The 15,160-nt window shown below is 44.9% G+C and overlaps 1 protein-coding gene across 1 annotated transcript in view; it reads right to left on the bottom strand.

The window, feature by feature from the left end:
• The window catches only part of LOC124802944 (protein FAM110B), a 461,907-nt gene extending 459,337 nt beyond the window's left edge, over positions 1-2,570 (bottom strand). Inside the window, exon 1 of the mRNA XM_047264032.1 lies at positions 2,513-2,570. Coding sequence (XP_047119988.1) covers positions 2,513-2,552 — 40 coding nt within the window. The 5' untranslated portion in view covers positions 2,553-2,570. The remainder of the gene's footprint in view (positions 1-2,512) is intronic.
• Between the last annotated feature and the right edge of the window lie 12,590 nt (positions 2,571-15,160).

Genomic DNA, 15,160 nt, shown 5'->3' with positions numbered 1-15,160 from the left:
AAATTCAGCAACAAAGGAAATGGCTTGCAAAACACTTCTTCGAGCAAATTTTTGAGAATTATTCATTCAGCACGATCACAATTTCGGCCTGTTGTGTCATTCTCAAGTCATGGCTCACTATGATGTGTGCGAATGCATATCGTTCCGTTTTAAGAGGACACCGTTCTTATGTGAACTTTGTTTGCGAATTTCCATTTATAGTAAGATAGGAGTAATAACTAACTCAAGAAGACCCGCCTTCTTGTTTAATTATTTATTTATTATTATTTAATTTGTTTACTCCACTACGCGGTTTTTCTTTTATTTATTCTGAAATAATGAAAGAAAGAAAAAGAAAACACTTCAGTGAAACGAAAGAAACGGTTTTTCTTGCAAGAAGGCGAAACCTCTTTAATGGGGGTAGCACGTCAAACGGGCCGACTTGGAGCAGGAGAGGCACCACAGGACATTTTAATTTCCACTGTCTATACTTTTAACAATAAATTCATAAAACTTTGTCAGTATGACCAGGAAGGATTCAGAATTCACACTCATAGCAGTGGAAGTTCGAAAACATAACGAAGTAATTTTTTTCACTTACTAATGGCAGCATTTGTTGCTATAGGTACACTTTTCTTCATAAGTAAGAGAGATGGTTCGATGAATTTTGCACAGCGTACAAACCATACTTAAAGGTGTATGAAACTCTTAGAATTTTCGAACTCTATTAAAAACTGTGGTAAAAATTGAGGTAATTAACCACAAAATTTGTGTTTTTTTCTAAACATGAAGTTTAAAATACAACAGATCATTCGTTTTTTCACAAATTAAATAAATTCTAGAGTTTCATAAACCTGTAAGTATGGTATGTATGCTGTACAAAATTCATCGAAGAATCTCTGTAACTTGTGAAGAAAAGTGTACCTATAGCAACAAATGCAGCCATTAGTAAGTGAAAAAAATGAGGAAATTTCACACGTAAAAAAAATTATTTTGTTATGTTTTCGAACTTCCACTGCAATGAGTGTGAATCCTGAATCCTTCCTGGTGATGCTGACAAAGTTTTATGAATTTATTTGTAAAATTATAGACACTGGAAATTAAAATGTCCTGTGATGCCTCTCCTGCTCCAAGTCGGCCCGTTTGGCGCCCTACCGCCCTTAATTCACTATTATTCTCTGTAAGCACGGAAGCAGGGCTTAAAAATTCCATTACGATAAAGACATGATTCTTCGTCATTTATATAAAAGAACGTAGTACGTCACGTAATAATTATTATGGAATCCATTCATCTGCGCACATAATTTCCACTGTGCGTCCCGGAGCTGTGACATTTGACAATGACATTTGACATGTGTTCTATAGTAATTGCGACAAGAATGTTACGCTGTTTTACACAGGGTGTCTTAGAGTTCTTACTACAGGCTTCTATGAATTGTAGAGGCGACTTAGTCGATAAAGTTTTGATAAGCAACCCGTATCCGGAAATGTCCGTTTTGATACGAAGTAAGTGTGAACATCGAATCACTTTGAAGTCTGCCGCTTCGCGGTACGAACACAAATTGAGGAGAAGGTGCTGTCGTCAGGCGCTGTTATAAGTGTGACATTTCATAACTAACACCTTCGTACGACAACAACAACTACTGCGAGAAATCGGTACGTGCACAACAAAGAGGGTTGACTGTGGTGCTCCACAGACGCGCCGCATTCCCGGTTGATTCAAATGGCTCTGAGCACTATGCGACTTAACTTCTGAGGTCATCAGTCCCCTAGAACTACTTAAACCTAACTAACCTAATGACATCACACACATCCATGCCCGAGGCAGGATTCGAACCTGCAACCGCAACGGACGCTCGGTTCCAGACTGTAGCGCGTAGAACCGCACGGCCACTCCGGCCGGCCGCATTCCCGGCTTGACGTTCTTTGTCACATAGAATGCAGTTCGACGACGAGCATCCGAAATATGATCCACGCCGTGGAGTTCTGCAGAGCACGCAGGTCGGAGGTCATTGTTTCTGCTGTCTGCGTGCAGTGAACCGAGAGATTTGAACGTGATCCGACCTTCAAACTTATTTTACATCGAAACGGGACGTTTCCAGGTATGGGCTCTGTATCAAAACTGTATCTACCAAGTCCTCTCTACAACCCCTCGAGGCCTGTAGCGGGAATCTAAAAACGCCCCGTATAAACGATCAAGACTCCAGTGTCATTGCATACACGGATTACGTAAACATTGTTGTGACGAAGGCAAGAAACGATATGTACTGAGGCACTTCATTGCGACCTACCACTTCAGAATAGCATGATAGACCAGACACAGGTAATAATAGTACAGGCGAAATATATCGTCCTTTCTCAAACAGTGCAGCTCTGTGGATGGTTTCTGCGTTCTTAACCACACGAACAATGTAGTGCGACGCGTTCACAGTGGTGCGTATAACGCGCTAAGAGCTGAGAAGGCGACGTCCAGTAAGCAGCTCGGAGCAGCGACGTTCCGGAGAGTGGCAGGAGGCGTGTGCGCCGCACGTACCTGAGGAGGCGAAGAACATGGCGGGGCGGAGAGCGCGCATGGCTGCGGCAGTCACGGCATGGCGTCGCGGCGCCCACTGCGCGGCGCGGCCCAGGCGTCGCTCGCCGCCGGCGTCGCCTGCCCCCCCCCACCCCTTCCGCCCCCGGCACCCTTTCGCTGCGCAGACGCCGCCGCCGCCGCCGCTGCTACCTGCCTCACGGGGCGCCGGCGTGGGCGGTGGACGCACCGACGCGGCGGAAGACGCAAACGCGGCAAACTCGGCCCTTCCTCTCTCCCAGCCCAGATAACGCACAGCCACTCCGCTTTCCAACTGCGACCGCGGAAAATGATATTCTTTATGGAAACTGAGCGGGTAAGCGTTAGAGATCAGAAACGGAGCGAGTACTTTTTCAGGTTTGAATACAGGGTGCTTGTAAAGCCTGTTGTAATATACCGGGTGATCAAAAAGTCAGTATAAAATAATGTAGAGAGAGAGGTAAAAATTGACACACATGCTTGGAATGACATGGGGTTTTGTTAGAGCAAAAAAAAAAAAAAATAAAATAAAATAAAAAAAATTAAAAAAAATAAAATAAAAAAAATAAAAATAAAAAATCGACAAAGTATTGCCAGACGCGTTGTTTGGTGATGATCGTGTGCTCAGCCGCCACTTTCGTCATACTTGGCCTCCCAGGTCCCCAGACCTCAATCCGTGCGATTATCGGCTTTGGGGGCTACCTGAAGTCGCAAGTGTATCGTGATCGACCGACGACGCTAGGGATGCTGAAAGACAACACCCGACGCGAATGCCTCACCATAACTCCGGACATGCTTTACAGTGCTGTTCACAACATTATTCCTCGACTACAGCTATTGTTGAGGAATGATGGTGGACATATTGAGCATTTCATGTAAAGAAAATCATCTTTGCTTTGTCTTACTTTGTTATGCTAATTATTGCTATTCTGATCAGATGAAGCGCCATCTGTTGGACATTTGTTAACTATTGTATTTTTTTTGGTTGTAATAAAACCCCATGTCATTCCAAGCATGTGTGTCAATTTGTACCTCTCTCTCTACATTATTCCGTGATTTATTTAGTTTTCAAATTTATACTGACTTTTTGATCACTCGGTATTGATTATTCCTTGCTCCTGCAGTGTTATCTTGAAGCTGTGTTAAAAGAGGACAGGCGTTCCAAGGCGCGGAAGCAGAGACGATGCTGAGGGCATGAAGTAAACCGTAAGGGGAGAGCCTTGCGAAAATGCAGACACCCCAAGGCGCGGTGACAGGACCTTAGTTACTGTTCAGGGAATTAACATGTAACTTCACATGTCGTCTTGACGCTGTGGTAGGTTGCCACCGTAGAACTTTGTAACCAAAAGGCACGTAGTAGCGTATAAAGCCAGCTTGATACCAGCCCTGAGAACAGCAACGTCAGTAGGTTCACAAGGGTTAGAAAGAGAGCGAAAACGCCAAAAACTGTTGACCTAGCAGTCTCTACTACGGGGGGCCCGAGGGGCGGGGCTAAATGACGTATAACAATACTGTTGCACGCCTAATTTGGCAGAGCAGTTACATTTACCTTTCAGCTGAATACTGTTGATACCAAATACGGACTTAGTTAGTGCAACTGCATTAACATACCCGCCTTAGGAGCAGTAGAGGAGACCTAACGAAACCGTGATTGGCAGGCATCTGCATGAGACCTACGCAATTGTCTGGGTAGCTTTATGTGGGAAAAACAGTGCCCCCACGCGACTCTTTAAAAGCCCTAGATTCCGCATTTTGGCAGAGTTCTCAGTCAGACGAACTGGGCGCCGAATCCGCGTCCGTCGACTCCAGCCTCGGTACAGGTCCACGTAAGTCTGTTCTCTCACTTGGAGTGCCTCAGTGAACAGTGTCACATTCAGTATGTTTTGTTTTGTAACTAAGTTGTTGCCTTAAGATGCTGCTAGTGTTTGCTACTGTGGTTAGCATCCACTCGTGGGACTTCTACACTGGTTTTGTTGTAACAGTGTTATTCATGCTTTTTCTAACCCTAGAACTAGCCTCCAGTGTATTAGTTAGTCCTGTCTGGAATAAACAACTATTTCAAAACCATATCTGTCCAAGAGTCTCCACAACGAGTTCCCTACCGAGTCTCACCTCCCGCATTTCTAGTAAATGCCTGTACCAGTGTTGGCTCAGATAAAAGAAAACAATCAAATGCCTTCACTGTGAATATTCCTTCTGCCTTCTGCTCTGTACCGCTCGGGAGCGCAGACTGACCAGTAACCCCTTTTTCCCTCTCCCACCAATGTCAGGAGACGAGACTATTCGTAACAACGAAAATTTCCAAAAATAAACAACTTACCATACATTCATTCCCACTGAATACATTATTAGGGTGTACCATTTGGTTATTAAGTTACATTTCAAAGTATGCACTTGCATTTTCCACACAGACTTTGAATCTTTTAGGAACACAGACCACAGCTTTTCTTAGCATTTCAACTGGGATATTTTCAAGCATGTCACGGACGATTTGTTTAAGGCTATTAATATCCTTTGGTTTCAAATTATACACTTGTTCCTTAGCCTAAGCCCAAAAGCTGAATTTGCATGGGGTTATATAAGGGCTGTGTGCAGGCCATTTTGTCGGCCCCCGCCAGGTAAACAGTCATCCAGGCACTTTCTCAATGGTAGTGCGTATGGGGCGGAGCTCTATCTTTCCTAAACAGCAGTTCTCTTCCATTTTCCCATTCTTGAATCATAGGTCATACATACGTTCATATCATTTCCAAGTATTGAGCACCATTCAAGTTGTCGGCGCGCGGTCTCAGGCGCATTCTCACGGTTCACGCGGCTCCCCCCGTCGGGAAGTTAAAGTCCTCCCTCGTGGATCTGTGTCTGAGTTTTCCTTGGCGTAAATTAGTTTAAGTTAGATTAGATAGTGCGTAAGCTTAGGGGCCCATGACCTCAGCAGTTAGGTCCCATAGGCACTTACCAGAAATTCCCAATTCATGTTGTTACATAGCAGTTCAAGCAAGGTCGTAGGAGTAATCCACTAAATTACAAGCACATATCATTAACGTCGATATGCAGCGGGATCTTGCAACGTAATTTGAAACTTCCCCTTTCTATGTAAAAGATTACAGTGCTGGAAAAACACTTACGTTATTTGACTTTCAAACAGCTGAGCAAAACTCAACGTACTCAGGCAGTTTTCTGACTGAGAATAACTTACACCTTTCATGAATCACTTACCTCACAAAAATCTTCGTTAACTCGAACTACTGCAACACAGCGAGCGGCAATGCTGCCAGCTAAATAAAAGATTCTAACTACTGATAGGCATAGTTAGCAAATGAAAGATTTTGATAGATAACAAACAATGTATTTACCTTAATAGTGTTCAAAAGTCATAAAATATATATATATATATATATATATATATATATATATATATATATATATATCTAGTTAAAGAAATTTCCTTTTTCTGACGGACTCACGTCCAGATCATCCACTCACAGTAACCTCTCAACACTCTAGCATCTCTCTCCCCACATCCACCACTGCTGGCGGCTCTCCTCCAACTGCCCAACGTTACACGATGTTCACATCCAACAGCTCGCTCAGCTCAGCAAACTGAATGTCTTTCTAAATCTGTTAACTCTCGACTAAGTGTTTACGTACCAATGAGAATTACATCTTCTACTGAAATCTGTTATTACAGTGTCTTACTGATTACTGGTAAGAAAATAGAATACACAACTCGGCAGTATGCTTTGAGATCTATGCTCGACACGAATGGTATAATGGCTTGTTTAGAGCATTTAGTCTCTTCTGCTTAACAGTCCTCATTTCTACAAGATGTGTTGACTCATGCAACCGAAAATCATAATGCTACAGTTTTAATTTCGTTGTACAGCAGTACAGCCGTGTCACACTACTGGCCATTAAAATTGCTACACCACGAAGATGACGTGCTACAGACGCGAAATCTAACCGACAGGAAGAAGATGCTGTGATATGCAAATGATTAGCTTTTCAGAGCATTCACACAAGGTTGGCGTCGGTGGCGACACCTACAACGTGCTGACAAGAGGAAAGTTTCCAACCGATTTCTCATACACAAACAGCAGTTGACCGGCGTTGCCTGGTGAAACGTTGTTATGATGCCTCGTGTAAGGAGGAGAAATGCGTACCAGCACGTTTCTGACTTTGATAAAGATCGGATTGTAGCCTATCGCGATTGCGGTTTATCGTATCGCGATATTGCTGCTGGCGTTGGTCGAGATCCAATGACTGTTAGCAGAATATGGAATCGGTGGGTTAAGGAGAGTAATACGGAGTCCCGTGCTGGATCCAAACGGCCTCGTATCACTATCAGTCGAGATGACAGGCATCTTATCCGCATGGCTGTAACGTATCGTGCAGCCACGTCTCGATCCTTGAGTCAACAGTTGGGGACGTTTGCAAGACAACAACCATCTGCACGAACAGTTCGACGACGTTTGCAGCAGCAGGGACTATCAGCTCGGAGACCGTGACTGCGGTTACCCTTGACGCTGCATCACAGACAGGAGCGCCTACGATGGTGTACTAAACTATGAACCTGGGCGCACGAATGGCTAAACGTCATTTTTTCGGATGAATTCAGGTTCTGTTTACAGCATCATGATGGTCGCATCCGTGTTTGGCGACATCGCGGTGAACGCACATTGGAAGCGTGTATTCGTCATCGCCATACTGGCGTATCAACCGGCCGTGATAGAAGGGGTGCCATTGGTTACACGTCTCGGTCAACTCTTGTTCGCATTGACGGCACTTTTTGAACAGTGGACGTTACATTTCAGATGTGGTACGACCCGCGGCTTTACCGTTCATTCGATCCCTGCGAAACCCTACATTTCAGCAAGATAATGCACGACCGCATGTTGCAGGTCCTGTACGGGCCTTTCTGGATACAGAAAATGTTCGACTGCTGCCCTGGCCTGCACATTCTCCAGATCTCTCACCAATTGAAAACGTCTGGTCAATGGTGGCCGAGCAACTGGCTAGTCACAATGCGCCAGTCACTACTCTTGATGAACTGTGGTATCGTGTTGAAGCTGCATGGGCAGCTGTATCTGTACACGCCACCCAAGCTATGTTTGACTCAATGTACAGGCGTATCAAGGCCGTTATTACGGCCAGAGGTGGTTGTTCAGGGTACTGATTTCTCAGGATCTATGCACCCAAATTGCGTGAAAATGTAATCACATGTCAGTTCTAGTATAACATATTTGTACAATGAATACCCGTTTATCATCTGCATTTCTTGTTGATGTAGCAAATTTAATGGCCAGTAGTGTATTAGTAGGCCTATGGACTCGCGATCGTTGAAGGTCTAACAAACATCAAGACTCCATAATAGCGGATTCCAGCAGAATATTCAATTATCGTTTGTACGTAGACAGACAGTTACGAGTTAAGAGGTGTAGAAACGCTGAGCTGAGCGACGGGGAGAGCTCAAGGCCTACCTTGGTGAGGTACGCGCCGCAGCCTGTCTTTCTCGTGGGCCTCGGTTCCGCGGCGGGCCGCTGCTGCTATGAGCTGCCCAACTCACCTCCGCCCACGCCTCGTTTCGGCCCGCTCTCATTGGTACCAGCAGCCGTGATCGTGGATATATATGCGAAAAATCATGCTAGTCCCGACAGTCAATAGTTTTACTCCTGACGACAGTGGCGGAGGTAGCCATCGAACGCTGGAGAATTTTATTCAAATTGACGCGGCTTGAAAACCGACAAGATTTTATTCGATCTGGAGGGTGTCGGGCGAAAACTAAGCTGCACTCCTTAATTTTACAGTAATGGTTTCATTTCTGTGATTCGACTTTAGATTTGCCATTAATCTAACTCGAAAAGCTCTCTGGGTGAAGACAGTGATAACGAAAAACTGAAAGGTGTAGCGTCATCAAACGTAGCAAAACAAGTTCTTACCATTTTTGGGAAGAGAACATAGACCAAACACCAGTATCTTCATTCTGTATAAAGGGAAATGCTGGATAACCAAAAGAGCCTTTTTATATCTTACATTTCTATGCCAGGTTATTCGAAACGAATAACAAATACTAAGTTACGTTAAGGTGACAAAATTCGTCTAGCACTGGATCAAATATGCATTTAAGACCAGAAAAACGTCAACAAATACCTTCCTAACGTTGTGTTGCTCACGAAAGCACTGTAACATTTTCTGCTTGAAACAACTGTTCCGTGCACAGGATGGAAATTAAAAACAAGAAGAACCGCAAAAAGAACCCTGCTAATGTTTTGGCTGGCTTCAAAGCAACGTACAGTGGCAGTCTGTAGCGTCATCTCTCCTCATTATACACGGGGTGGGTCAGCAGTCCCTACAAATAAGCTTTACGCAACATGTAACGCCTTCATAAAACACGTGCAAGATTTTCATATTTTCTCGCCCGGTACGCACAAACTATTAGTTCAAAAATGGTTCAAATGGCTCTGAGCACTATGGGACTCAACTGCTGAGGTCATTAGTCCCCTAGAACTTAGAACTAGTTAAACCTAACTAACCTAAGGACATCACAAACATCCATGCCCGAGGCAGGATTCGAACCTGCGACCGTAGCGGTCTCGCGGTTCCAGACTGCAGCGCCTTTAACCGCACGGCCACTTCGGCCGGCAAACTATTAGTTCTACAGAAAAAAAGAACAAGACCTTTACGTAGGAAATTTAATGTATTAAAATTTTGAATTGGAATACGTTTCGATGTAAGTAATGTTTTTCGAGTTACTCAAGAAAAACGCGGCTGAGGGTCACTTTCGTACGTTTTTCTTGAAAAATTGCAAAACTAGAACCTCCAGTACAGAATTTAACTTCATTAAATTTGCTACAAAAAGGTCGTCTTCATAATTTCTGTAGGACTAACAGTTTGCGTGTGGTGTGCGAGAGAGATGAAAATCTTGCATGTGGTATTTCAAGGCGTTGCGGGGAGTAGCAAAACAACCATGTGTAGGGGCAAATGAATTACCCTATGTAGCTCCACGATTGTTATGGTCAGACATCATAGAAGACGCACAAAACGTGGACTACGTTATGGTTCCACCATATGCCACTCAATAATTTCCAAGTGGACGTCAATCCGACAGACGTAGATATAAATGGACGCACAGCTCCACTCAAAGTTCGCCAGTATCAATACCACGCTTCAAGACGGCGTCAGGACTATACACGGTCGCCGCCGAGAAGGGCCCAACTGGGAATTCTACAAGTTATATTAGTGATTTTCAAATAAATTCCGGGAAGTCAGCCAGGTAACACTTTCAGCGACCGCCGATATTTCGGCGGGAGAACACCCCGCCATTTTCAAGGCAAACTGATCATTCGCTGGATGCACGACTAGATCACTGCTCAAGGTCAGAACAGTATAAGTGAACTTTTAGCAACATTTCCACACTGTATCACACTCATGATACATTATGTGCATTTTATCTTAATACATTAAACGGTTGCTAATATGCTGCTTTCAGTTATGCTGCAGTCTTCCTAAAGTGACTCGACGCTGTGACGAGGCGCTGTAGCTGCTGCCTGCAAGTGAGCCACCTCAATAAAAATGGCTCTGAGCACTATGCGACTTAACTGCTGAGGTCGCCTAGAACTTAGAACTAATTAAACCTAACTAACCTAAGGACATCACACACATCCATGCCCGAGGCAGGATTCGAACCTGCGACCGTAGCGGTCGCTCGGTTCCAGACTGTAGCGCGTAGAACCGCTCGGCCACTCCGGCCGGCCGCCACCTCAATAACAGCAACAACTATCGGCGGTAGGTAGAGTTCTGCCACATTTATTTTTGACGCCAAAGATACTTGGTGAATACAAATCTGAGCAAATCAAGACAGAAAGGGAAAGACCCTACGGTCAGAAGAAAATAACAAACATTAACTTCCTCGAATGCGCAATAACGATTCTCATGGCAGCGACGTGTGTCATACAGATATTAGCATCTGAACACCTACTCAGGTAAACAAACTTAACGACTGCGCGCCGGGGGATGGGCTGATGGGTTTGATACTGAAAGAAACGACAAAATAAAACTTGCGACTCGATGCTCAAATGGCTCTGAGCACTATGGGACTTAACATCTGAGGTCATCAGTCCCCTAGAACTTAGAACTGCTTAAATCTAACTAACCTAAGGACATCACACACGTCCATGCCCGAGGCAGGATTCGAACCTGCGACCGTAGCAGTCACGCGGTTCTGGACTGAAGCGCCAAGAACTGCTCCGCCACAGCGGCCCGCGCGACTCGATGGCAAATCAAATAAATTTGTCCTGATTGTTTTTCTTGCTGTTCCAATCGATAATATGTCGAGTATATGCCACTAAGTTCTACCAAAAATGGTATCTTCCCTAATACACTATGTGATCGGAAGGATCCGGCACCCGGTTGAAAATGACTTACAAGTTCGTGGCGCCGGTATTGCTGGAATTCAATATGGTGTTGGGCTAGCCTTAGGCTTGATAACAGCTTCCACTCTCGCAGGCATACGTTCAATGAGGTGCAGAAGGTTTCTTGGGGAATGGCAAGCCATTCTTCACGGAGTGCTGCACTGAGGAGAGCTATCGATGTCGGTCGGTGAGGCCTGGCACGAAGTCGGCGTTCGAAAACATTCCAAAGGTGTGCTATAGGATTCAGGTCAGGACTCTGTGCAGGCCAGTCCATTATAGGCATGTTATTGTTGTGTAACCACTTCGCCACAGGCCGTGCGTTATGAACATGTACTCGATAGTGTTGAAAGATGCAGTCGCTATCCCCGAATTACTCTTCGACAGTGGGAAGCAAGAAGGTGCTTAAAACATCACTGTAGGCCTGCACTGTGATAGTTCCACGCAAAACAACAAGGGATGCAAGCCCCCTCCATGGGAAACACGGTTACGCCATAACACCACCACCTCCGAATTTTACTGTTGGCACTACACATGCTGGCAGATGTTCACATGGCATTCACCATACCCACACCCTGCCACCGGATCGCCACATTGTGTACCGTGATACGTTACTCAAACTCTTCAATCGTCCAATGTTTACGCTCTTTACACCAAGCAAGGCATTGTTTGGCATTTGCCAGCGTGATCTGTGGCTTATGAGCAGCCGCTCGTCCATGAAATCCAAGTTTTCTCACCTCTCTACCAACTGTCTTAGTAATTGCAGTGGATCCTGATGCAGTTTGGCATTCCTGTGTTATGGTCTGGATATATGTCTGCCTATTACGCGTTACGACCCGCTTCAGTTGCCGGCGGTTTCTGTAAGTCAACAGACGAGGTCTCCACTTCGCTATCACTATCGGAAACGGTGGACCTAGGCATGTTTAGGAATGTGGAAATCTCGCGTACAGACGTATGACACAGGCGACACCCAATCACCTGACCACGTTCGAAGTCCGTGAGATCCGCTGAGCGCCCCATTCTGCTCACTCACGATGTATAATGACTACTGAGGTCGCTGATATGGAGTACCTGGCAGTAGGTGTCAGCACAATGCACCTAATATGAAAAACGTATATTTTGGGGGGTGTCCGGATACTTTTGGTCACATAGTGTAGCTTCCTGCCCTGTTCGTGACGCACGACTACGATTTTATTTGCTACTAACGGGCTGTAATTAAGGAGACACTTTCTTCTCGGTCACAGTTGACACGAGAGGAGATTATAACAATACCCAGATAAGTCGTACTCAAATGCGAATAAAATAGCTTATGAGCTTTAGAGCGCATGCAGATAAAGCACACCGGCTGATTTAATGGCAGTGAAATGAGAGGCACGGAGAGCCTACTTCACAGAACTTGATTCCGAGAATATATCCAGCCGATTTTGTCCTAATTATTGGATATGATGGAAATCACAGGTAAATAAAAGCCTTACATGAGGACACACACACACACACACACACACACACACACACACACACTCTCTCTCTCTCTCTCTCTCTCTCTCTCTCGAGAGAGAGAGAGAGAGAGAGAGGGGGGGGGGGGGGGAGAGTGGGAGAGAGAGGGAGAGAGAGAGAGAGAGAGAGAGAGAGAGAGAGAGAGAGGGCTCATGTAACGATACAATGGCAGCAGAGCATTCGACGTTATCGATGCGGCAGCGAGGATAGTCTCGTGGCTCGGTAACGGTCTTACATTGATATTATGATACTACTGTTGTTTAATTACCCAACTAGTTATACGACTCGAAGAGTAATAACACGATTAAAATCACTGCTCGTTCAAACGGTAATTTTTCAGAAAGCTTTCCACGCGTCAGCACTCAAGTAGACTGCTACTAATACGACGCCTAAATTGTTGATCTGTGTGTTCTTGTGACTGACTAAGCCGACCGCGGAAAGGCGTGTTGCTCCTTCGAAGTGCCAGACAAAAGCTGAGGACGTCTGTACTCGTCGGTCCGGTTTAAAAGTCCCTGCCCAGTGAAAAACCAAGGTCTGACCCAAGACGCGTTACTTTCTATGATCACTTTAACTGGTCTTCTTGAAAGATCACTCTGGGATGTTGCGCTGCCACGCTCCGGCTACAAACTTACTGCCAGTTCCGCGTTGCAGGTGTATCGCTACACGTTTTACCAACAAAGACTCTGTTTCAAGGGAAACTGTCATACTGGCGAAATTGCTAAATTGTTCATGCATTAAACATTTAGTCATAAAAATGGAAGAAAATACCTCTATACCTCAGATCATCATTACGTTATCGTCACATTTATATTCAATTTTTGGTTCGAATCCTGCCTCGGGCATGGATGTGTGTCATGCTCTTAGGCTTAAGTGGTTCTAAGTTCTAGGGGACTGATGACCTCAAATGTTAAGTCCCACACTGCTCAGAGCCGTTTGAACCATTTGCAAATGCTTGGGGGCTAACTTCCAGACACACGCATTCAAACTTTCAATTGAATTTTGTGCTTCCTTCCAAGCACCGGTACAATAACTCGCCCTCCGAAAGAAAAAACTGGTGCATGAAAAAGGCCGATTTCAGGCAGGTGCATTTTTTTGTTCAACCGCGAATAACAAACGTTTCCGTTCCGTATTCGGAAAAACCATTTCAGGGGTGGATTCTAAACACTTATATGGATACAAAAATGCAATTAAAAAAATCGATTTTTTGAACCAAAAGATAGTAAACCTTCCCTTAAAGGCATTCTTGACTCTCATCAACTCACCACATCCAGTTCCGAATGTAACTAGTCCTCGCGACCGTTACAGCGTGTATTTAAAGGTAACTTGATTGATAAAGATAACATAGTGGCGCTAGCAACTCACTGTTATACGACTGGTGCGAAATTTGAATAGATATGATCAGATGTAGAAACACGCCTACGAAATTTCGTTTACGTCGCACAACTCCTCCTCGGTGTGGTGATTTATTTTCCATCAGTGTACATTACTTTCGGCTCTGACATTGGTCGCATCTAACTTACTGTGAAGCCACCGACAGATCAACATGGAAACTGTAACAGGCAATAATTTACGCAGTATCTGAAGTTAGAAAATCTGAAAATAAAACGGCTTTTCGACACGGTGAACTGGTGTGTGTTTGGTGGTAAAACGTAAAAATTGCTACGCGTTTCGCTTTGGCCGGGCAGAGATTGGACGCTTTATATCCGGCGTGCCGTCCTCGCTAATCTTCGCAGCCAGGAGTGAAATCGTTAGCACCCAGGCCGGCGCAGCGAGGCGACGTTAATCAGGCGTGCGCTTGGATTGCAGGTAGCACGTTACACGTGCTTAAATAAACCTCCCCAGCCCGGAGCACCAGACTCCGATGCACACGGAGAGCCAGCCAGCTCCATGCATACTAACTAGCAGCTAGCAACCGCCACAGAGGGAGCACTGGCTGAGCGTGGGGTGGAGTGGACTGGGGTGGAGTGCCAAAGACTGGTTTGATGCAGCTCTCCATTCTACTCTATCCTGTGCAAGCCTCTCCATCTCTGAGTAACTACTGCAATCCATATCCCTCTGAAACTGCTTACTGTATTCATCTCTTGGTCTCTATCTACGATTTTTACCCTCCACGCTTCCCTCTAGTACTAAATTGGTGATCCCTTGATGTCTGCCGGCCGCTGTGGCCAAACGGTTCTAGGCACCTCAGCCTGTAACCGCGCTGCTGCTACGGTCGCAGTTTCGAATCCTGCCTCGGGCATGGATGTGTGTGATGTCCTTAGATTACTCAGGTTTAAGTAGTTCTAAGTCTAGGGGACTGATGACCTCAGATGTTAAGTCCCATAGTGCTTAGAGCCATTTGAACCTTGATGTCTCAGAATGTGTGCTACCAACCGATCCCTTCTTGTCAGGTAGTGCCCCAAATTTCATTTCTCCCCAATTCTATTCAGTACCTGCTCATTAGTTACGTGATCTACACATCTAACCTTCCGCATTCCTCTGTAGCGCCACATTTCAAAAGTTTATATTCTCCTCTTGTCTAAATAGTTTATCGTCCATGTTTCACTTGCATGCATGGCTACACTCCATAGAAGCACTTTCACAGAAGTCTTCCTGACATTTCAATCTATACTCGGTGTTAAAAAATTTCTCTTCTTTAGAAACGCTTTTCTAGCCATTGCCAGTTTTTATTTTATATCCTCTCTACTTCGATCATCATCAGTTACTTTGCTGCCCAAATAGCAAAACGTATCTA

This window comes from Schistocerca piceifrons, chromosome 6 (genome assembly GCF_021461385.2).
Source record: "Schistocerca piceifrons isolate TAMUIC-IGC-003096 chromosome 6, iqSchPice1.1, whole genome shotgun sequence".
NCBI lineage: Eukaryota > Metazoa > Arthropoda > Insecta > Orthoptera > Acrididae > Schistocerca > Schistocerca piceifrons.
This window is presented reverse-complemented; position numbering and strand designations above follow the sequence as displayed.